Raw genomic sequence first — 22,845 nt, forward strand, 5'->3', positions numbered from 1 at the left:
ATTATATATCAATAAAGCTTTTTTATATGAGATAATATTGCATACACAACAGAATCACGATAACATTTTTCAAACTGGCAATATCAAGTATTGGCAAGGATGTGGAATGATGGTATCTCTCATATCCTGCTGATAGTAGAATTGGTACAACCATTTTGGAAACTGTTTAACATCACTTCTTACATTTGAACACATGCATACCCTGTGATCTAAGATTTCCACTCGTAAGTATATCTCCAACAGAAGAGATAAATCCAGAAATGTTTTTGGCAATATTATTCATAAGAACCAAAACAACCCAAAAGTTTATCAATAGTAGAATGGTTAAATAAACTATGATGAAGTCATACAATATAATATAATGGAAATGAATAGACTGCAGCTACACACAAAAGGTGAATTTCACAAACAATACTAAGTGAAAGTAGCCATGTGAATATATACCATTTGACTCCATCTTCATAAAACAGGTAAAACTAAGTTGTGAAGCTTAGGAATCCATGCTTAAGGAGGTACGTTATAAAGAAAGCAAGAAAACAATTACCATGAAAGTCAAGATAGTGATTACTTTGGGGAAAGAGGTGTGAGTAATTGGGAAGGGGCAGGAGGGAGCTTCTGGATTGTTGGCAGTGTTCTATTTTTATAAAATCTGGTGACAAGTAACGTGTTCATTGTGATATACATTTTGTGTGTACTGTTCTGTATGTTTCACAGTAGAAATGTTCAGGCAGTAATTAAATACTACACACAGCACATGTCAGCACATGTGCATACATATGTATTAAATCTAAGCAGCAGTTAGAAGATATTTTGTGACGATGGTATGCTAAGGACTAATAATTCAGTTTCTTTATTTTTTTTAGGAGTATGTTTATCCAGAAGCCAGAGACAGACAATACTTACTATTTTTCCATAAAGGAGCCAAAAAGTCACGTTTTGACCTAGAGAAATACAATCAACTCAAGGATGCAATTGCTCAGGTAAGTTTTATAAAATTTAAAATAAATCCCAGCCCCATCTTGCATGGTTATTATTATTATCCACAGCCACAATTCTTCAAATGAGGAAATGGAAAGAAGGTTTCAACCTTCTTCTTCTTGTATAAATTATTCCTCAGTTGATTACAGCAACTATTTTAGACATGGACGTTTCTCTAGAAAGTTTTATAAAAAGCAAGTGAGAAGATTGTGGGTTTACTCTATCCTGTTAACACCAGCACATTGACATTTTTAGGCCTACTTTTCTTTCTTTTTTTTTTTTTTTTTTCTTTTTTTTTTTTTATAGTTGTCTGTTTCTACTTTTCTCTCTGCTTTTTGATTATTTCTATAATAATCGATCTAAGATTTTTCACATAAATGTGGTGGCAGTGGGGAAAAGTAAAACTCAAGGTAAGAGGGAAAGACTGCTAGAAATCTTTGCCAGGGACAGGTTAGGGATTATTAAACTAGAAAATGCTTTTGGAAAAGATTGATACATTTTATTTTTCATAAAAGCTACCTCTTTCAAATTTCTGGATGTGCTTCCCTCACTCTGTTATCTTTGATTTTGGTGACTAAACCCGCATTCTTTTTCTCTGTAGTCTTTGTGACTTTAGAGAGTTTTCAGCAATCTCTAGAAGCTTTTCCATTCTCTTTAATGTTTAGTTGCTCTTATCTGCCTTTCCTATCTCTCCTTGATGATGAGGTTGTGCTTTGAATAGGCTTAATCCATCTTCCTGCTTTGGCCTAAGTGAATTTCTGTCTTCCTTTGCTATGTACGGTGGCTCTAAACTGGAGGGAATGCATCAGAATCATCTCTGGAGCTGTTAAAACTACAGATGCTTCAGTCTCACCCTAGGCTTGCTCATTAGTCCTACTCCTCCAGGGTGAAGTCCAAGCATGTGTGAGTTTTGAAAGTACTACAATTGACTACACACGCTGTTTTAAAATTCATTGGCTAAGTAAAAACTAAGCAGATACTGGATAAATAACTAAAATCTTGAGTAGCATAAAGTTCTGGCTCCAGGTAAAGTTTTGTAAAAGGGCTTCTCATTGGAGAAATACCATCAAGATGTATGTCTCAGATGCTCCTTACATTCTTAGCCCCTGAGTCCTACCCTGTTGATAGCACTGCTTTTTCTGGAGGCTTTATTGATAGCTGAAACTGCCAAGGACAGCTTCCATTTTGGATTCACCCTTTGTTGTCCTATGCTGTGAGTTAAAGTGCTTTGTCTTTCGAGGCACTCTTATTTTGAGAGTAATTGAGATGATCTCTCTGACTCACAGTAATGGAAAACAGACAGTTTCCTTTTTTCACTAGACAGTAATATCATTGAAAGCTTCACTAGCCAGTTTTTCTCACCTTTTGTTTCTATTTTAGGCAGAAATGGACCTTAAGAGACTGAGAGACCCATTACAAGTGCATCTGCCTCTCCGACAAATTGGTGAAAAAGATTGATCTGCAAAGAGCCTCTGAATCCCAGCAGAAGGAACACCTGTTTGCCTTTTTAATTAAAGCATTGCAGGTGGAAGCTGGGAGCCATGTGGGGGTAGAGCGTTTTTACCTTTAATTATAAAACAAAAACAGAAAGGATCTGAGGGAAGAAGGGAATGTTAAAACCTGAGGATCAGGCATTGTGGAATATAAGATCCAAGGGCTTAGTGAATCTTGTCTTAACCAAGTATCTCACTTTCTGGATGAAAATGATGCAGTTATATAGTTGAGAGATTCATAAAGAGAAAATGATGCTGGGGGTGTTTGTTTCTTGCATTTTCTCTGCAGAGTCAGCAAAACAGTAACACACCAGCACCCCACTCTGCTCTATTTTTTTAATTTAACTTTCCCTATTTTTGACATAGGAGTAAATAAATATACCAGAAAAGCAAATTCTCATGATATGTGGATGGCAATCTGAGTGCATATCATTAGCATTCATTTTAAATCGGACCCAGTCTCTGCAGAGTTACCAGGAATCTCTCCCTCCTGCCCCTTTACTGACCACCTACCTGTACCTCTTGGCTACACTCATTTTTTTCCATTTGATAATTGGAACCGACTTACAACTGTTTAATGATTGATACTTTATCTCTTAATACTTTCTTAAATGTCTGTATAGCGCAGTGCTCTGGATCAGTGTCTAAAAATCATTGGCAACACTGCATGAGGTTGTTGGTTTGGTTTTGTTTTTCTATTAATTAGTCTTTCACGGGAGGAAAATTTGCCCTCCTTTATATGCGTATCTATTGATAATCCCCTCTCCCTCCACTACACAAGTCAGAGAGAGGAGGGGTGTTCAGCTGTACTACCAAATCAGGAAGATGTAAGGTTTACAAACTGGCTAAAAATCATGGCTCTGTAGCCATTTCAACCCAAATAATTTTATTGCTAATCTGCTTGTGTGACAGCATTCCAGGCCAGCCAGATGGCACTGCCTTGTCTGGAGGCTTTGTTCATCTCAAAGGACACACACTTCCACACTGTTTGGGAGCCCTCCCACCTCCACAACTTCAGTTGTTGTAAATCAAGTGTGTGAATCTCAAAGGGTGCAATTTATCTTTATATAGGAATACACTTCTAGGGCTTCCTTCAGCCTACTCTCTTCACCCTATGTTTTCTTATCTTAAATTGAGAGAAAGAAAATTAATCTTATACTTTGTCAAAACGTTTTCTACTATATTTCCAGATGACATCTGCGCTTGAAGAGTCAAAGGAATCTGTGTCTAATATCCTGTTTTTAACTGCTGTAGGGGCAGGATGGAAAGGATGATGGGGGCTGCCACACCACTGATTGGCCTTTTCTTTCACATGATTCATTTTTCCTCATTATGGCAAGGAGTTTCTTTCTCTTTTTCTTCCTCCTTTGGGATCATTGTGTATGAAAAGAAAAATTTTAAATGACAAACCCAGACTCCAGGTGCCTTGCAAAGGTTGAAGGCCAGCCAGGATTGCTGCTGCTGCTACTCCTGCCACCACCCCTTTCATTGGCATGATGGAATGAAAGGATGCATGTCTCTACTTCCTCACCCTCCACTCACTTCCTTCTCCCACCACCACCCCCAGTCGTCAGCTCCTTCCCTCATTTATTTTTGTTGTGTGAATTATTTTTAAACCATTTATCCTGTTTGTGCATAGGATTTTTAAGAAGAAACAGCACAGTGCGATGAGCAAATCTTTTCGGGGTGTGTGGGAGGCAAGGGAGGGAGGACATGGAGAAGAGTTCTTTAAACAAATAGCAAACTATTGAACATGTGTAAAATCCTGTATCATTTATGAAATATGTATAAAAAGAATTGTACCTTCTGGAACAATAAATACTTATTCAATTTTTGAAGGATAGCATCTCATTCTTTAAAACAAAACCAGAAAAACTACGTTTCCTTTGTTTCTAGGTATGAAGTTTTTTACTTCTAAAATTTATTTTTATAAAAATATTATCAAATTAAGCTCTCTTCCTTAAGCCTGTATTTCAAAACTAGGCATTTCACTAATTATTCCTGAACCTAAGATGATCAGTATTTTCCTAATTTTCCAGAGCCACCAAGAGGTTGAGTGACCTCTACAACCATAAATAAAGTCAGCAGCAGCAGTCTCAGTAAGCCTGAATCCTTATCTCCTGATGGACAGGAAAAATCTCCATGGTATCATATCACCTGGATTGCCCAGTGTAGGCTCCTGGACTCAAGAAGATTGCTCAAGGATGCACCAAAATTAAGTATTCATTATTTTCAGAGTTTGTATGAAATTTACAGTGGTAGCCAAACGCGAAAAATATCACACAGACAACCCTGACCCACGTGTAAGGTGTAAGAAGGTAAGGTCTGACAGAGCAGGAGCATCGCCATCTTGGGCAAGCACCGCCAGTTTAAGTTCCCCTTGGCTGAAAACCGCCTAAATCCAGCCCAAAAAACATCAGCCTAACATGCTAACATGGCTGTCAGCATGACCGTAAACCACAATTGACACTTCTGACCAAAAACATTCCAACCCTGAAATTAAAGCCCTCTCTGACTAGAGACATGCCAGCCCCGAAATAACCTCCCCTCCGAACAGAGACGTTCCACCCCTACAATAAGACTCTTCTCTACCCAGAAACACTCTGAGCCTGAGGTAAGCTCTCCCCACTAAACCCTTAAGTACCCTTAGTAAGAGAGAAGCTACTGATTGAAATCAGCCAGAATCTCCCTCAGGTTTATTCTTCAAAATAAACCTGTCTTTGACTGTCGAGCCACTTTTTGTTTCTCCTTTCAGCTCTTACAAGGCTGAAAATATTAAGTCATTTTTTGCATTCAACAAATAGTATCTACATATTTCACACATTCTGTTAAGCTTTGCAGGGTTGTTTTTGTTTTGGTTAGGTTTTTTAAGGAAAATAAAAACATGATTTCTTGCCTTTAAGGAGCTTACAATTTGAAGTTTAAAGCAGGAGTATCCAATCTTCTGGCTTCCCTGGGCCATACTGGAAGAAAAAGAATTGTCTTGGGCCACACATAAAATACACTAACACTAATGATAGCTGATGAGCTAAAACAAAACGCAAAAAAAAAAAACCTCAAATGTTTTAAGAAAGTTTATGAATTTGAAAAAAAAATAGAGAAAAGAAAAAGAAAAGAAAAAAAAGAATTTGTGTTGTGCTGCACATGGCCTGCGAACCATGGGTAGGACAAGCTTACTTTAAAGTATAGTGAACCTAATAAAAACTAAAAAATGGACAGAGGAGTTGGACAATTCTCCAAAGAAGATACACAAATGCCCAATAAGCACGAAAAGATGCTCAACATCACTAATAACTAAGGAAAGGTAAAGCTATCACGAAATACGACTTCACACCCATTATGATGGCTATTATCAGAAAAAGCAGAAAATTAAGTATGTTGGCGAGGAAGTAGAGAAATTGGAACCCTTGGCACTGCTGGCGGGAATGTAAAATGGTGCATCTCCTGTGGAAAACTATGGTGGCTTCTCAGAAAGTGAAACAATTAGCCATATGATCCAGCAATTCCACTTCTGGGTATATATCCAAAAGAATTGAAAGTTGGGACAAACAGACATGTGTACACACATGTTCATAGCAGCAGCATTCACCATAGCCAAATGGTAGGAGCAACCTGATGTTCACCAACAAATGAATGGATAAACAAAATACGGTGTATGTACACAATTCAGGATTCAGCCATAAAAGAATGGAATTTGGTCACATGCCGTAACAAGGATGAGCCTTGAAGACACATGCTAAATGAATCATGCTAGTCCCAAAAGGACAATAACCATATGATTCCACTTATATGAAGTATTTAGAGTAGTCAGATTCATAGAAATACCAAGTTAAATAGTGGCTGCCACGGATGAGGGAGTTATTGTTTAATGCATGCAGAGTTTCAGTTTGGGAAATGACGTTGCCCAACAATGTGAATGTACCTAATGCCACTGAACTGTATGTACACTTAAGTGGTTAAAATGATAGATTTTATGTATATTTTACCAAAATAGAGGGAAAAAACGTAGTGGATTAAAGGCGCGTAATGACAGCATTAAAGCTAACCGAGCATAGGCTTTAGAGGTGGAAAAAGTAAAAGGGTTATCAGAACATGGTCCCCAGAGCAGCAGTGTGTCATCTCCTGCAGCTGTTAGAAATGCAAGTTCTCTGGTCCCTTTTGGATCAGAAACTAGGAGTGGAGCCTGTTCAACAAGCCCTCCTGGTGATTCTGATAAGAACCCTTGATCTAGTCTAACCATTGCTTTAAAGAGAAAGGAACTGAGGAACAGAGATGGCGTCTATGTCACAACTCCTCAATGCATCCTGTGGTCAAATACCAGACTGAGTGACTGGAGGCCTGCTGAGCATGGTGACTGTGGTGAGTAGAAAAGATAGAATCAGAGGTCTTGTTAATGCTAATGTGGTATCCTGCTTGTCAGGGTGCAGCAGTTAAGCATGTGGTAGATGTTTTCAAAACAAATACAAATAGGTTGACTTTTAAACTCTATCTGGAAAGATTTTACAGAAAAATGGGACTTAGATTTTAGAGCTCAGTTTCACCACAACTCTTCAGAGTTTTAATTGAGATTTATCACTGCCAACCTTTGTTGCTCTCCCAAATAAGTCCTAACTCCTCGTCTCCCATGGGCTCTTGTGATATTTCCTTAGGAAAAATGTATAGGTTATTTTTAATGAATCCTACTGAATATAACATTACCTCTGAGAGGCCACGATGGGTGGATAGTTTGAATTCAGGAGTTTGAGACCAGCCTGGGCAACATGGCAAACTCCATCTCTACTAAAAATACAAAAATTAGCCAGGCATGGTGGTGCACACCTGTAATCCCAGCTACTTACGTGACTGAGGCAGGAGAATTGCTTGAAACCTGAAGGCAGAGACTGCAGTGAGCTGAAATCACACCACTGCACTCCACCCTGGGTGACACAGTGAGACCCTGTCTCAAAAAAAAAAAAAAAAAAATTACCTACTTTATAAATGTTTATGTATGTTTTATAAATGCATTATACACTGGACAACCCCTCCTCCATGAACATCGGCTCCTGTGACTCCACCCTCGGGGTTCCTTTCATAAATCTCTGACTACTTCTTGGTCTCTTTTACAGCATCCTATTCCTCTGCCCACATCTTTAATGTTAAGCTTCCCCAAGGTTCCATCTTGTACCCCATTTTCCATGGGTGTAGTCTCACCCGTCTCCCCTATTTCAGTACAGTTATATGATGGTAGCTCTCAAATTGTTACTCTTGCTCAGATGTATCTTAGACTGATTTATCTTCTTGCTAACTGGTCTGTTTCTAACATTGCCTTCTGTACATTAAATTCCCTCAGTGTCACCAGTATTTTTGTTTTTAAATTCTAATAGCACATAATTTAGAAGAAAATATAATGTATGAACAAGCATTATCATTAAATATGGGGGAGGAAAGACTACAAGACACCACAAAGGAGCAATTCACCAAACCCAAAATGTGGAACATTCTATAGGACAAAGGATGAGGTTTCTTCAACAAATGAAAGGAAGGAGGGAAAACCATGGTGGATAATTTTTTTTTGTTGTTTTGAGACAGAGTCTCCCTCTTGCCCAGGCTGGAGTCCAGTGGTGCAATCTTGGCTCACTGCAACCTCCACCTCACAGGTTCAAGCCATTCTCCTGCCTCAGCCTCCCAAGTAGCTGGGATTACAGGCATGCATCACCACACCCAGCTAGTTTTATATTTTGAGTAGAGATAGGGTTTCACCATATTGGTCATGCTGGTTTCAAACTCCTGACCTCAGGTGAACCACCCACCTCAGCCTCCCAAAGTGCTGGGATTACAGGCGTAAGCCACTGCGCTCGGCCAATAAAAATAAATTTAAGTGACAACCAAAATGCAACATATAAATCTTGTTTGAATCCTCACTTAATCCAGCGATAAAAAGGAATATTTGGAACTATTGGGAAATTTAAATATGGACTAGGTATGAAGTAAGGAATTATTACTGATTTTCATAGTTGTAATAAAAGCATCATGATTATGTAAAAAAAAGACTATGTTAGAAATGCATACTGGTATGTAAATGAGATGAGATTGAAAAAATGTTAGTAATTATAACTAGCTGTTCATTATTGTTCTTTATATATTTGAAATTTTTCCTCATAAAAAGTAAAAAATGAGGCTGGATGTGGTGGCTCACGCCTATAATCCCAGCACTTTGGGAGGCCAAGGCAGGTGAATCACAAGGTCAGGAGTTCGAAACCAGCCTGACCAACATGGTGAAACTCCATCTCTACTAAAAATATAAAATATAGCTGGGTATGGTGGTACATCCCTGTAATCCCAGCTACTCAAGAGGCTGAGGCAGGAGAATTTGCTTGAACCTGGGAGGCAGAGGTTGCAGTGAGCCAAGATCATGCCACTGCACTCCAGCCTAGCAAGACTCTTGTCTCAAAAAAAATAAATAAATAAAAAATAAAAAATGAAAGGGCAGGTCAACTAAAAAGGAAAAAATAAAAATGAGGGAGAAAAAAAAAATCTTACCATCCTGGGAATTTTTGTTTACAGAACCAAAGGCTATCTGGTGAAAGTCCTTGACTCCAGCAATCAATCCTGGCAACAAGTCTGAGTTTATCTCATGCACACGTCCTCTGTTTCTCTGCAACACATATGAAGCCCTCAGATGGCTTCCTAAGGACGGGAAGTTGTGGGGGTTTGTTTTTTCTGTTTAAAGCACTGATTCTTAGCAGCACTACCCTGCAGTGAGACAGCAGAGTCATCCATTGCTACCATCAAACCACAACTTACCAAGCTAATGGTCAAATTACCTGTGTTCCACTAATGTTAGTAATAAAGCAGCTAACTACAATTTTAGATCAATGGAAACCCCTTGCTTGACCATAAACCCTGCGCTTCTGGGGACCATTTGTACTTTTGCTATTGTCAAAAACAAGTGATTAGCATGGCACCTGGCCCCAGTAAGCACTGATGTTTAATTGAACAGACATCCTTAGAGGAAAGGGGCCATGATCATCTGAATGTCACTGAATTTGGTTTAAAAATTGTGCTAAGAAGCCGGGCTCATGGTGCCCCTGTAGTCTCAGCTGCTGGGGAGGCTGAGGGAGAAGGATCCATGGAGTCAAGGAGTTCAAGGCTGCAGTGTGCTATGGAGTGTATATGAATAGCCATTGCACTCCAGCCTGGGCAACATAGCAAGACCCCACCTCTGAAAAAAAAATTTGTGCTAAGAGATTATGGAAACAAGTTTAAGGATGACTTCCCAAAGATACTATTCCTTTTCCAGTCACTAGAATTGTGGTTATTGGGAAAAGTTACACAGATAAAAGCAAGTGCAGGAATAATAGAAGCCCAAAGCATCAAGTCAAAGTAAGATTGGAACAGAAAAGTTGTGGTTTCCCTCAGACCCTTGTTTAACACAGTATTTTTTTTTAAAGAGCAACTTTTCCCTACCCCTCTTTTTATCCTTCCCCTTTACATTATCTTCAGTGATAGTGCTTGCTAATTCTCAGGAGTCCACAACACTGCAGAATGTCAGGGAGCTAGCAAACTCTTAAACCTCTAATTCCTAAGGCTGTGTCGGTGACATGTAATATACCATGTCTGTGACATGTAATATACTGGTCCCTACATGTCCCCTCCTTTGTCTAAAAGTGAAACTTTAGTAAATGTTGACATTTAATTTTCCAGAGTGTTAATGAATAGTTTCTAATTCTAAGCTCCTACCCCATCTTAATGTGAGAATTAGTGAAATAAATCACATTAAACCATTTTTTAATTTTGGGGGCAAAGACAGGATGAAAACATGAGGTACTTGAATTGGTAAACACCCAGGAGGCAGATGTTGCAGTGAGCCGAGATCACGCCCCTGCACTCCAGCCAGGGTGACAGAGCAAGACTCTGTCTCAAGATAAATAAATAAAAATAAAAAATGAAAGGGCGAAAACCTTGTTTCTTGTTAAACCTTGTTTCTTGCAGGAGTTTTGAGGCCAAAGACCATAATAAAACAAACTCAGGAGCTTATTTGAAGAGAATACTGTCCCTGTCCCATACCTGTCCTTACTACTTTGTTTTGTGTGCTATCGTAAGCTCCTCGACCATCTGACCAAGACAGTTTCAGCTATTTGGCTTTATCCATTCTCATTTTGTGTGCAATGCTATGGCTGCAACATTGTGAAATCAATTCCAAGAAGTCACAAAGCAAGAATTTGATGTGAAGGGATGTCCCTCATTTAGAGTTCCCTTTAGGATAAGATACTGGAGGTTTCATTGCAGGGAATTCTAGAGAGAAAACAATAGGAGGATAAGGGATTATGAGGGTTTTTTTTTTTTCCCTAAAGAAAACTATCAATAAAGGAACCCTGTTGACAGTGTAAAGCAGTGCTTCTCTCTGGGGCCAAGGCCAGAGCTGTGGACACCTTATCCCACTCATCCTCATCCTCTTCCTCTGATAACACCCCTACCAGTGCTGATAAAGTCTTTCTCATGAGAGCCTAGAGGCCTTTAAAAAAAAAGTGCTTGAAAGGGAGGGGGACAAAGGAACACCAGTATTAAGAGGATTTTCCAGTGTGTTTCTGGCGGTTGGTCCAGAAGGATGACTCCGTTTCTGCTTCTCATCTGCCTCTTCATCACAGGCACCTCCATGTCGCCCGTGGGTAAGTGTCATGTCAAGAACTTGGGACGATGCACTTTTTGTTGTGGCAATTTGTTATGATGTACAGATGATTAAGAACTAGATTCCAGTACCTTAAATGCTAGCTCTAGAATTGTGTAAGAAAAGTCCCTGGTAACCCTTGAAAATAGATTTCCAGAGAATTTCTGTTACAGCTTCCATTTAGCCTCTTGCCTGGACATCCAAAATTTCCATGGATCTGCCATATCCCACTGCTTTCCACTAGCTAAATATTTCCTGGAATATGTGTAAAAAGAATTCTAACTTCTTTGTGTTCTAGTCACTTTTATAGTTCCAACTTGAAGAGAAAAAAAAGATTTTTAAAGTTGAGTGTAGAGTTTTTCTTTAATGAAGGCAAGGGACTGAAAGGTCTGTTGCCATGAGGGGCACAGATCTGGATAAATCAAACTCATTTGTTTTTATATCAGAAAATAAGACTTTTTGCACAGATTGGGTGAATCCTAAATTGTCTCCGTCCTCAGGCTTGATGCAAAAGTGGCCAACCAAGTAAAGAAAAGTTCCAATTCCAGTTACTAACAGATTTCTCTCTTGCCTCTTTTTCTAGTAGAATATAAGTGGTAACTGGAAGAGCAGGTGGGAGGTGAGATGGAGAGAACCATCCTTCTTGACACTTTTGAGTAGCTCAGTATTTAGTTGACCCTGGTTTATTTTTTCATGGTAACTTGGACCTTGCTCTAGCACCTTAAGGGATACACATTAAAAATAGGCTTGGGGCTGGATGCAGTGGCTCATACCTATAACCCCAGCACTTTGGAAGGTCAAGGCTGGTGGATCACCTGAGGTCAGGAGTTCGAGACCAGCCTGGCCAACATGGTGAAACCCCATCTCTACTAAAAATACCAAACCAAAAAAAGATTATCTGGGCATGGTGTCGCATGCCTGTAATTCCAGCTACTTGGGAGGCTGAGCGGGGAGAATCACTTGAACCCGGAATGTGGAAGTTGCCCTGAGCTGAGATCGCACCACTGCACTCCACCCTGGGCAACAGAGGAAGACTCCATCTCAAAAAAAAAAAAAAAATGACTCAAGACCCTAAGAAGACCTGACACCTAAATGTAATGTGGGATCCTGGATGGGATCCCGGAACAGAAAGATATAGGTGGAAACTAAGGAAGTCTGAATAAATGTGAACATGCGTTAATAATAGGTATCAGCAGTGGTTCATTAATGCAGCGAAGGTACCATGCTAATGTATGGCTAAAGGCAATGTGTCATAACAAGGGAAGCTGGGTGTGGCATATATGGCATCTCTTTGTCTATCATCTCAGCTATGCTGTAAATCCAAAACTGTTCAAAAAATATGCTTGAGCTACCTGTCATTAATCACCTCATATCTGCTGCCCGTAACCCAAGGGTCGCTCAGAAGGTTGTCCTCCCAAAAATCTGCACTGCCCTTTCTTTCCACCCTTCTCCTTACCTATTCTCCCTCTAGTACGTCCTGTATCCCCTATTCTTTCCATTACCCTCACCCTTCCCAGACTTTTCTCTCCAACCCCCAGCACACAGCATGTCAAGGATGGCATTTGGCTCAATGACAGAAGCAAGATAAACAGGGAATTTTAGGGGCTGGGGTTGGTGCTTGCCCTGGGAGGAGAGGGGAAGTGAGAGAAGAGGGAAAACGAGGAATGGGAAAGGGAGAAGCAAAGTAGGGTGATGAGGGAGGAGGATGGAAAAGGAGGGAGCAGGAAAGTGGGGGGTGCTTTCCAATCAAGCTCAGGCACAGAGTTCCAGGGGGCTGAGATTCAGGGGTGGCTCTCTGTAGGACCTGGAGGGTTGGAGGACGCAACCTTGGAGTGAAAGGGTGGGGATGCAGACATCAGTTCTCTGCCCTTGGCCCTGCATGGTTCTGGTGGAAGAAGCCAGAGGGACGGCTGGCAAGTGGGCCTGTTAGCAAACAGGAGGAGCTTCTGGTAGGCCAGGAAGGAACCCACAGGGCTATTCTTTTTGAAGCCGTACCATTGAGAAATATAGATCTGCAGTTTAGGATGAATGTGTGCAATACCAGATTCTGTACTTCACACTGAGATTGAAAACAGGATATAAGACCAGGGGCCAGGCTATTAGATTAGACTGCTGCCTTCAAAGGGGGTACAGTGGGATGGGTACATTTAATGTCAGAAAGTATTGGATGGTTAACTTTTAAAAACATATATGTATTATTTAGTTAGGTTACAGAAGATGGTAGATAAATTTCTCCTCCTCATGTCCTATCTCCTCTACAGCAGGGAAGGAAGTGAACTTTTAGTAAACAGCCCAAGAAATGACATTTAACTTGAAGGAAAAACTTTATAAATCAGGAAATAGTTACTGAGAGAGGTTTAGGAGTTTCTGCAGAAGCCATTAAAAGTTGAGTATCTAACCATTTCTTATAAAATTAGAGACAGGGAGAGGAATCAAATATTTCTGTGACTCTATAATCACCTGTGAAATTGCTCTGGAAACCTTGCTTGTAAGAAAAAGCCACAGCTGGAAGAGCAGAGGAAGAAATGTGTCCCTTTTGAGGGGAGAGAGAATCTGAGGATATTTCTTCCCCTTAAAGGCTTGTGATGCAGGGCTCAGCTGAGATATATAAGGGACATTTTAAAGAAAGCAGGTTGCTTTCCAGAAAATGCAATATCCCACTTTTTTCTTGTCTCAAATTGCCATGTTTTCTTGGGGGCCATGAGCAATGGGCTACACCTTTCTCTACATGTGACTGAAGTTTAGAGAGTAAACTTTGAAATGTGGATAATGTAGATTTAAAAAGTCTAAAGTATTTTCTAGACAAGTTAGATTTAGTGATCATTGCCCATTCATATTTAATTGTTGTGTACTATTTGCTAATACTGAATTCCCTGCACACAAAATGTATTGGCCCTAATGTGAATTCCTTGCCTATGGTATAAGTTACGTAAGTCAACCTCTGTGCATTAAGAAGGATAATATAGTACTCTCTGGCCAATGCTCCTTTCTAGAATTTCTTAGTTTCATAGATTCTTCTAAGGACAATTTACCTACATTAATTCATTAATTAGTTTCCCTGGAGTTAAGGGAAGCAATGAGAATATTGGAGATATTGGTGTCTTTAGTCATTAAAATGTTGTTTTTCTTTCTATCTATATCTATCTGTCTATCTATCTGTCTATCTATCTATCTATTTGTTTGAGATGGAGTTTCACGCTTATTGCCCAGGCTGGAGTGCAATGGCATGGTCTCGGCTCACTGCAATCTCCAACCTCCCGAGTTCAACTGATTCTCCTGCCTCAACCTCCCAAGTAGCTGGGATTACAGGCACGTGCCACCATGCCTGGCTAATTTTTGTATTTTTAGTAGAGACGGGGTTCCACCAGGCTGGTCTTGAGCTCCTGACCTCAGGTGATCTACCTGCCTTGGCCTCCCAAAGTGTTGAGATTACAGGAGTGAGCCACCATGCCCGACCAGAATGTTATTTTTCAAAGTCTTCAAGATATGCAATGAAATGTTTTGGATGAGATATTTGTCCTTGTAATTTATGCACTAAAATATATGCCTGAAAAACTTTGCTGTATAACAGCTAGGATAATAATGCCATGGTTAACCGTGAATACACAGGATTCTTGATATTTTCAATAAACTGATAGAATATATACCAGAATTTACTTTGAAAATATTCCTGGTAACTACATGCTGTTATACTGTGTATTTCAAAGTAGGTAACACATGCCTGAGGTCTTTTCCTTTTCAGTGGAATGAGCTCTCCACATTCCTTATCAAGTCAAACTTTCTAATAATGCAAAATTTCACCTATAATCTTCTTTACAAATGGCCAGCTGAATACTTTTTTGAAAATTTCCAAGGATTGGAAGCTAACTGCACTGTGACACAGCCTGTCCTATGACTGGATAACTGAACCGAAATGTGCTTTCCCACTATTTGTTCTTGTTCTTGTAACAGAATAGCTAATTTCTCTTCCACAAGCCTATTTCAGATTTTTAAAAACCAATATGCATTTTCTTCAGTCTCCTTTTTCCCAAACCATAATTCTCAACTTCTCCAGTAAATAATTTTTAGGACCCCTTCTAAGTCCGATCAACTTTCTCTGAACAAGTTTGTCAATTACTTTTTACAAAATACAGTCCTGGATGACAGCCGGGTTCATGCCTGTAATCCCAGCATTTTGGGAGGCTGAGGCAGGAGTATCACTTGAGCCCAGGAGTTCAGGAGAGCCTGGGCAAGATGGCGAAACCCTCTCTCTACCAAAAAAAAAAAAAGGAAACAAAAATTAGCCAGGTGTGGTGGCATGGGCCTGTGGTCCCAGCTACTTCAGAGGCTGAGTGGGGAGGATCGCTTGAGCCCAGGAGGCAGAGGTTGCAGTAAGCCATGATTATACCACTGCACTCCAGCCTGGGCAACAGAGCCAGACCCTATCTCAAAAACAAACAATAACAATAATAATACAACCTCCAGTTATGAATGAAATACTCAGAGTAGGGTCTGACTCATTCAGAGTTCAGTGAGTCTTTAATCCTAACCTCCCTTGGTCTGAATAACTATCCTTCTATCAAATAATTACTCTGGATAAAAATTTAATTCGATGCTAACACTAAACTTTAGGTTTGAAATGATTTTGAAATAGGCATTTATGCAACATGTTTAAATCAACTTGAGGAACCTTAAACAGCTATTTTTTGGGACCTTAACTAATTTGTCTCTTGAATTCAAAAATGTTCAAATGCAAGACCAAGAAGGTGGACTTGGGCTGCTGGTGCTGTGATTTGAAACACTCCAGGTACTCTGAGGTATCTTTTTCATTTCCAGCCCTAGATCCTTGTTCTGCTTACATCAGCCTGAATGAGCCCTGGAGGAACACTGACCACCAATTGGATGAGTCTCAAGGTCCTCCTCTGTGTGACAACCATGTGGATGGGGAGTGGTACCGCTTCACAGGCATGGCAGGAGATGCCATGCCCACCTTCTGCATACCAGAAAACCACTGTGGAACCCACGCACCTGTCTGGCTCAATGGCAGCCACCCCCTAGAAGGTGATGGCATTGTGCAACGCCAGGCTTGTGCCAGCTTCAATGGGAACTGCTGCCTCTGGAATACCACGGTGGAGGTCAAGTCTTGCCCCGGAGGCTACTATGTGTATCATCTGACCAAGCCCAGTGTCTGCTTCCATGTCTACTGTGGTCGTGAGTACCTTCCCTGTGCTCTTATTCTCCGCCAACAAGACCATGGGTGAAGTCCAAAAGTACCACTTACAGGAAATGCAGTTACAGTGACAACTATATCTCAGTCTGAACAACATTGATGTGGGGCCAAAGATACCTCTAGATTGTGATTTCTGCTATCTCAGAAGTTCTTAGAACTTCTGAAAAATTCCTGAAGAAATAGAAGGGGAAAGAAGCTATGACTTTGATCAGTTCTTTTTAATTTTGTCTGAATTCCATTCAATTAAAACATTAGAAAATGAAACATTGATTTAGGTTCTCTAAATAGTGGATTTCCAGCTTTTTTGAGTATGGAGAACACCTTTTTAAGATCTCTATTTTGATTAATAGATAGGTAATCAGACATCCATGTGGTTGGATTGTGTTTAGCGTCCACTTTTTTTTTTAATAATATATAATGGGAAGAAGCACTTTATGTCAGTAATACTTTTAATTTCTGTGTTATTAATCCCATCAATGTCTGTATGCATTTTAAAAATAGAGCACTGGAAGAGTAGGACATAACACTTTCCTAGTCTATAGCTCATATATGGTGAGGTTTTAGATTTGCAGAAACTCTATGTCCACTCATGGGCCTATGGATCTGAAGTTGGGAATCACTGATCTAGATGACAGATGATGCCCTAGTTTTTTGTTTTCCATTGGGTTATATAAATCCTGAACAATGAGAATTCCCTCGATGGTGGCTGGAAACTCATCCCCCAGGCTGCACTTATGAGGCCCTCTCAAGAAGGAGAGGGTCAGCTGGATGCAGTGGCTCATGCCTATAGTGCCAGTTACTTGGGAGGCCAAGGTGGGAGGATTGCTTGTGCCCAGGAGTTCAATGCCAGCCTGGGCAACATAGGGAGACCATCCCCCATCTCTAAAAAGAATGAAAAAGAGAGTGTCCTCTGGTCTCCTCCTCTCATGAAAGATAATCTTTGTCCTTCCATAGATTTTTATGACATCTGCGACGAGGACTGCCATGACAGCTGCTCAGATACCAGCGAGTGCACCTGCGCTCCAGGAACCGTGCTAGGCCCTGACAGGCAGACATGCCTTGGTAAGAAACTCATCATAAGGTAGAAACAGGCTATTAGGATCGAAAGGACAAATCAAAAACTCTTTCTGCTTCAGAGCACCATCTTTTTCCCAGTTTGTGTCTCCAAACACTTGGAATGGTGTTTGCTTTTTAGTTTATGCCTAGACTGAAAGCCCCATGCCAAATTTGTATCATGATTAGGGGACAGTGGAGAATTGTGCCCTCCACTAGAGTTGCTACAGGTGGCCATGGAGCACTTGAAATGTGGCTAGTGTGACTGAAAAACTGAATTTTAATTTTATTTGACTTGAATTTTAAAACTGATGTTTGGCCAGGCGCGGTGGCTCATGTCTGTAATCCCAGCACTTTGGGAGGCTGAGGCAGACAGATGGCGTGAGCCTAGGAGTTCGAGACCAACCTGGGAAACAACGAAAGACTTCGTCTCTACAAAAAAATATGAAAATTATCTGAGTATGATGGCGTGTACCCATAATCCCAGGTCCTCAGGAGGCTGGGGTGGGAGGATCACTTGAGCCTGGGAGTTCAAGGTTACAATGAGCTATGGTTATACCACTGCTCTCTAGCCTGGGTGACAAAGCAAGACTCTGTCTCTAAAAATAGTATGTTTAATACTAGTTATATATCAAAGTGAAAATGTTTTGCATATAATTGGGTTATATAAAATATATTATTAAAATTAAGTTTCTTTTTTTAAAATTTTAATGTGACTACTAAAAGATTTTAAATTAAATATATAACTTGCTCTACATTTCTGTTGGACAGCACTGGTCTAGAATAATCTAAGGACTTACTCCTCTAGCTTCACTGTTACAATTTTGGTTGTTCTGAGTAGCAAGAAATGTGAGTGAGATTGTCTATAGGAAATCCAGAGTTGTTGAATTGTGTATTATGTTGTCTATAACTGGAAGAGAACAGAGATGAAAATCTCAAGATTGAAGATCATCTCTCTTTCTCTTTAAGGTTATGAACCTTTTTGGATTCAGACTCAAATAGATTTAAAACAAATCTAGAGAGAAAGGGGAAGATTGCCCTACCCTGGTCCCCCCAAGAAGAACAGTAACAGGTCAGGATTGAGGTAGGAGATTGAGGTGAAAGGAGCATAAAAGGCTTATTGGTTTTTGTTTATTTGTTTGTTTGTTTTTGAGACAGGGTCACACTCTGTTGCCCAGGCTGGAGTGCAGTGGTGTGATCTCAGCTCACTGAGGTTTCGACATCCTGGGCTCAAGTGGCTTCTTGTTTTAGAAAAGCTATTTCTCTTCAATCTCTTAAGTGAGCCAGGTACAGTGACTCATGCCTATAATCCCAGTGCTTTGAGAGGACAAAGCAAGAGGACTGCTTGAGGCCAGGAGTTTGAGACTAGCTTGGGCAACATAGTGAGACCCTGTCTCTATAAAATAAAAATAAATTAGCCAGCTGTGGTGGCAGTAGCTATAGTCTCAGCTGAGGTGGGAGGATTGCTTAAGCCCAGGAATTTAAGACTGCAGTGAGCTCTGATTGCATCACTGCACTCCAGCCTGAGTGAAAGAGCAAGACCCTGTCTCTAATAAATAAATAAATAAATAAATAAATAAATAAATAAATAAATAAATAAAGCTCCTAAATGAACCCCACTGACCATCCTGTGGAGCATGTTTAGGCCCTGCCATAGGAGTTGTTAGGAATCTTGTGTGGTTGATTTTGAGTATGTGATTTAATGCTAAATGACTTGGGGTAGGGGCGATAGTGGTTCCTGAAGTCTCCTCCTACCCTCATATATTTCTGTTAAAAAATATTTGGCTTTTTTTTTTTGTTCATTCATTTCTTTGCTTTTGTTTTAATGTAACTTTTAAATAGGTAATACATTTAAGTGGTTCCCAAATTAAACAACATAAAAAGGTATACAGCAAACTGTCCAGCTCTCAGTCACCCTCTTGCCCCATTTCCCTCTTCCCCAACTCCATCCCAAGGAAGCAGTTATATTATTTTCTTATGTGTACTGCTTCCAGGGTTTCTACAGGCAAATCTAAAAATGAATACACGTATATATATTAGCCGGTTCTCATGCTGCTAATAAAGACATACTCAAGCTTGGATTTATAAAGGAAATTTATAAAGTAAAGAGGTTTAATTGACTCACAGTTCCACATAGCTAGGGAGGCCTCACAATCATGGCAGAAGGTGAATGAGGAGCAAAGTCACTTCTTACATGGTGGCAGGCAAGAGAGCTTGTTCAGGGGAACTCCCATTTATAAAACCATTGGATCTCATGAGACTTACTCACTACCATGAGAACAGTACAGGGGAAACTACGCCCAGGATTCAGTTATCTCCACCTGGCCCCACCCTTGACATGTGGAGATTATTACAATTCAAGGTGAGATTTGGGTGGGGACACAGCCAAATCATATCAATATGTTTACTTATTGGTGAATTTTAAACATCAAATGTAGCATATCATACACATTTCTTCCTTAATTTATCTTAGACATGTTTGTCTATCAAAGCCCCAAGTTCCTGTGTGGGGTCTGTGGGATTTTAGGGAGATTGTGAATCCTCTGAAACTATAGACAGAGTTTTGTGTTTGAGAGCATGTGTTAATTTTCCTTTAGTTTTTATTTAAACATAATAATTTTAATGATTTGTTTTAAACTACATAATTTTTTCAGGCAGCATACAACAAAATAATATAACAGAAACTCATATACCTATATTTAACTATAGTTCACTTTTGCTTCCTTTTTTTTGTTTGTTTGTTTTTTTGGTTATTTGGGTTTTTTTTATATGGAGTTTCACTCTTGTTGCCCAGGCTGGAGTGCGATGGCACAATCTCGGCTCACTGCAACCTCCACCTCCTGGGTTCAAGTGATTCTCTTGCCTCAGCCTCCCGAGTAGCTGGGATTATAGGTGCATGCCATCACGCCCAGCTAATTTTTTGTATTTTTGGTAGAGACAGCATTTCGCCATGTTGGCCAGGCTGGTCTTGAACTCCTAAACTCAGGTGATCCACTTGCCTCAGCCTCCCAAAGTGCTGGGATTATAGGCATAAGCCACCACACCCAGCCCTTTTTCTTTTAAATAAAATTTTGTAGATACAAGTAAAGCCACCCCATTCCATCCTACTTTCTTCTCTCATCCTCCAGATATAATCATTGTTTTAAAGTTAGCATATGATCTTCTGGTCCATTTTTATGCTTTTATTATTTATGTATGTATCTATAACAATAGATAGCATTGTTTTGTGTGTTCTTAGAATTAGCATAAATATTATACCTTACCAAGTGTGTGAGATTTTCTCTAGCAGGTACCCATAAGAATGGAACTGCTGGGGCATAGAGTATCTATCTTCATTGGCTATAACAATAAACCCCCAAATAATTGTGGCTTAAATAAGTAGAAATTTATTTCTCTCTCATATTAAAAAAAAAAAAATCAGTCCAAGATAATCAGTCCAGGCTTGGAATGGAGGCTTCTAAGGGACCCACCCAAGCATAGGTATCACCATGTCCACATCCGGGAAGGCTATGAGCCTCTAACCATCTGCTTTCCAGGAAGTATAATGAGGAAAGGGAAAGAAGGGGCCCTGATAAAGATTCTTAATATTATCAACTACATTTTGCATTTCTACAAGTTCTACGTGTTTGTTTTTGTGTGTTTTCAGTTCTGCCTTGTCTTTTTACACACTGATTTTGGTTATTATCCTTTCTTTTATCTTTTTACTAATTCTTTAAATACTTGTATTATGGATTTTTCTGGACAATTCTGTTATTTCCAGGTCAGAGCCTCCAGTTACCATGCCAACACTCTCTCACAATGGATCATTCCTCATATAAGTGTCTTGCAGCAAACCATCTTCTGTTGTGGTTGTTCTTCTGTAGGACGCCACTCTTGTCATCTGGTATCCTTGTCTGTTTAGTGTTGCTATAGAGGAATACCTGAGTCTGGGTAATTTATAAAGAAAATGGGTTTATTTGGTTTATGATGCTGCTGACTGGGAGACTGAGCATCTGGTTAGGGCCTCAGGCCGCTTCCACTCATGGAGGAAGGTGAAGGGTGCTGGCATGTGTATCTCATGGCAAGAAAGGAAGTGAAAGTGAAAAGGGAGAGGGGGCAGCCTCCTTTTAAACATACTGAAACTAATCTAATGGAGCAAGAACTCACTCATTTCTGCAAAGATAGCACCAAGCCATTCATAGGGGATCTGCCTCCAAGACCTGAACACCTCCCATTAGGGCTCACCTCCAACGCTGAGATCAAATCTCAATATGAGCCTGGGCACGGTGGCTCATGCCTGTAATCCCAGCACTCTGGAGGCTGAGGCAGGTGGATCATGTGAGAGCAGGAGTTCATGACCAGCCTGGCCAACATGGTGAAACCCTGTCTACTAAAAATACAGAAATTAGCCAGGCATGGTGGCTCACGCCTGTAATCCCAGCTACTCGGAAGGCTGAGGCAGGACAATCTCCTGAATCTGGGAGGCAGAGGTTGCAGTGAGCCAATATTGCACCACTGCACTCCAGTCTGGGCAACAGAGACTCTGTTTCAAAAAAATAAAAAAATCTCACTATGAGATTTGGAGGGGTCAAATATCCAAACCATAGCACGTGGTTTGAGGAAGTTTTACACAGAGCACTTTTTCAAATGCTTCTGTTGGCATCACAAATGCTTTGTCAGACCAGGCCAAAGTTTTCATTATTCAAGATTCCCCATACCATGTGTGAAGTATAAAACCATACTTCAGGCCGGGTGTGGTGGCTCACTCCTGTAAACCCCGCACTTTGGGAGACTGAGGCAGGTGGATCACAAGGTCAGGAGTTTGAGGCCAGCCTGGCCAATATGGTGAAACCCCGTCTCTAATAAAAACACAAAAATTAGCTGGGCACGGCGGTAGGTGCCTGTAATCCCAGCTACTTGGGAGGCTGAAGCAGGAGAATTGCTTGAACCTGGGAGGCAGAGGCTACAGTGAGCTGAGATTGCGCCACTGCACTCCAGCCTGGGCAACAAGAGTGAAACTGCATCTCAAAAAAAAAATACCAAAGAAACATACTTCAGCCATGGCAGAACCCTGGCTTGGGGCTTCCGTTGTTTGTAAAGGCTTTTCTTTCTCTAGAGCCCTGGGCAGTTTCCTTATTGCTTCCCTGGGCCACTGGGCAAAGTTCTTCTCCCCATCTCATCGAGGGGATACATTTTCTGGGGTCCTAGACTTAAGCAGGGTTTCAGTCACAGCTTATCTCCTCTCCTGGGGCCAAGGTCATGCCTCCTGTCACTGCATGGGTGTGTAAACCTCAGTCCTTTCTAGGTCTGTTATTCCCGAGGACCATGACAAATTTAGCTCCTGAGCTTCCTTTTCCTTGTTTGTAGAAAGAAAGGCATAGAATTTGCTGCCAACTGCGCATTTTTTTACTGCAAGAGTCCATACCCTTCATCAGATTCTTAAAAAGGTTAGCAATCATTGCTTAAGTAGAATGTGAGAATATACT

General features: G+C 40.4%; 2 protein-coding genes across 6 annotated transcripts in view; both read left to right on the top strand.

Annotated features, from left to right (window-relative positions):
• Positions 1-4,309, top strand: part of MCU (mitochondrial calcium uniporter) — a 225,406-nt gene extending 221,097 nt beyond the window's left edge. For both annotated transcript variants that reach the window (XM_012460258.2, XM_012460259.2), the window contains exons 7-8: positions 864-980; positions 2,359-4,309. In XM_012460258.2, coding sequence (XP_012315681.1) covers positions 864-980; positions 2,359-2,436 — 195 coding nt within the window. In that variant the 3' untranslated portion in view covers positions 2,437-4,309. The remainder of the gene's footprint in view (positions 1-863; positions 981-2,358) is intronic.
• A 4,534-nt stretch (positions 4,310-8,843) lies between these two features.
• Positions 8,844-22,845, top strand: part of OIT3 (oncoprotein induced transcript 3) — a 44,188-nt gene continuing 30,186 nt past the window's right edge. For 2 of the 4 annotated variants that reach the window (XM_012460257.2, XM_012460256.2), the window contains exons 1-2: positions 14,393-16,308; positions 17,282-17,389. In XM_012460257.2, coding sequence (XP_012315680.2) covers positions 15,840-16,308; positions 17,282-17,389 — 577 coding nt within the window. In that variant the 5' untranslated portion in view covers positions 14,393-15,839. Of the gene's footprint in view, positions 11,120-14,392; positions 16,309-17,281; positions 17,390-22,845 lie in introns of those variants that run through there. The other 2 variants (XM_012460255.3, XM_012460254.3) reach the window with 2 other exon arrangements.

The sequence above is a fragment of the Aotus nancymaae genome, unplaced genomic scaffold (genome assembly GCF_030222135.1).
Source record: "Aotus nancymaae isolate 86718 unplaced genomic scaffold, 86718_ANA_hifiasm-v0.15.2.pri h1tg000010l, whole genome shotgun sequence".
Taxonomy (NCBI): domain Eukaryota; kingdom Metazoa; phylum Chordata; class Mammalia; order Primates; family Aotidae; genus Aotus; species Aotus nancymaae.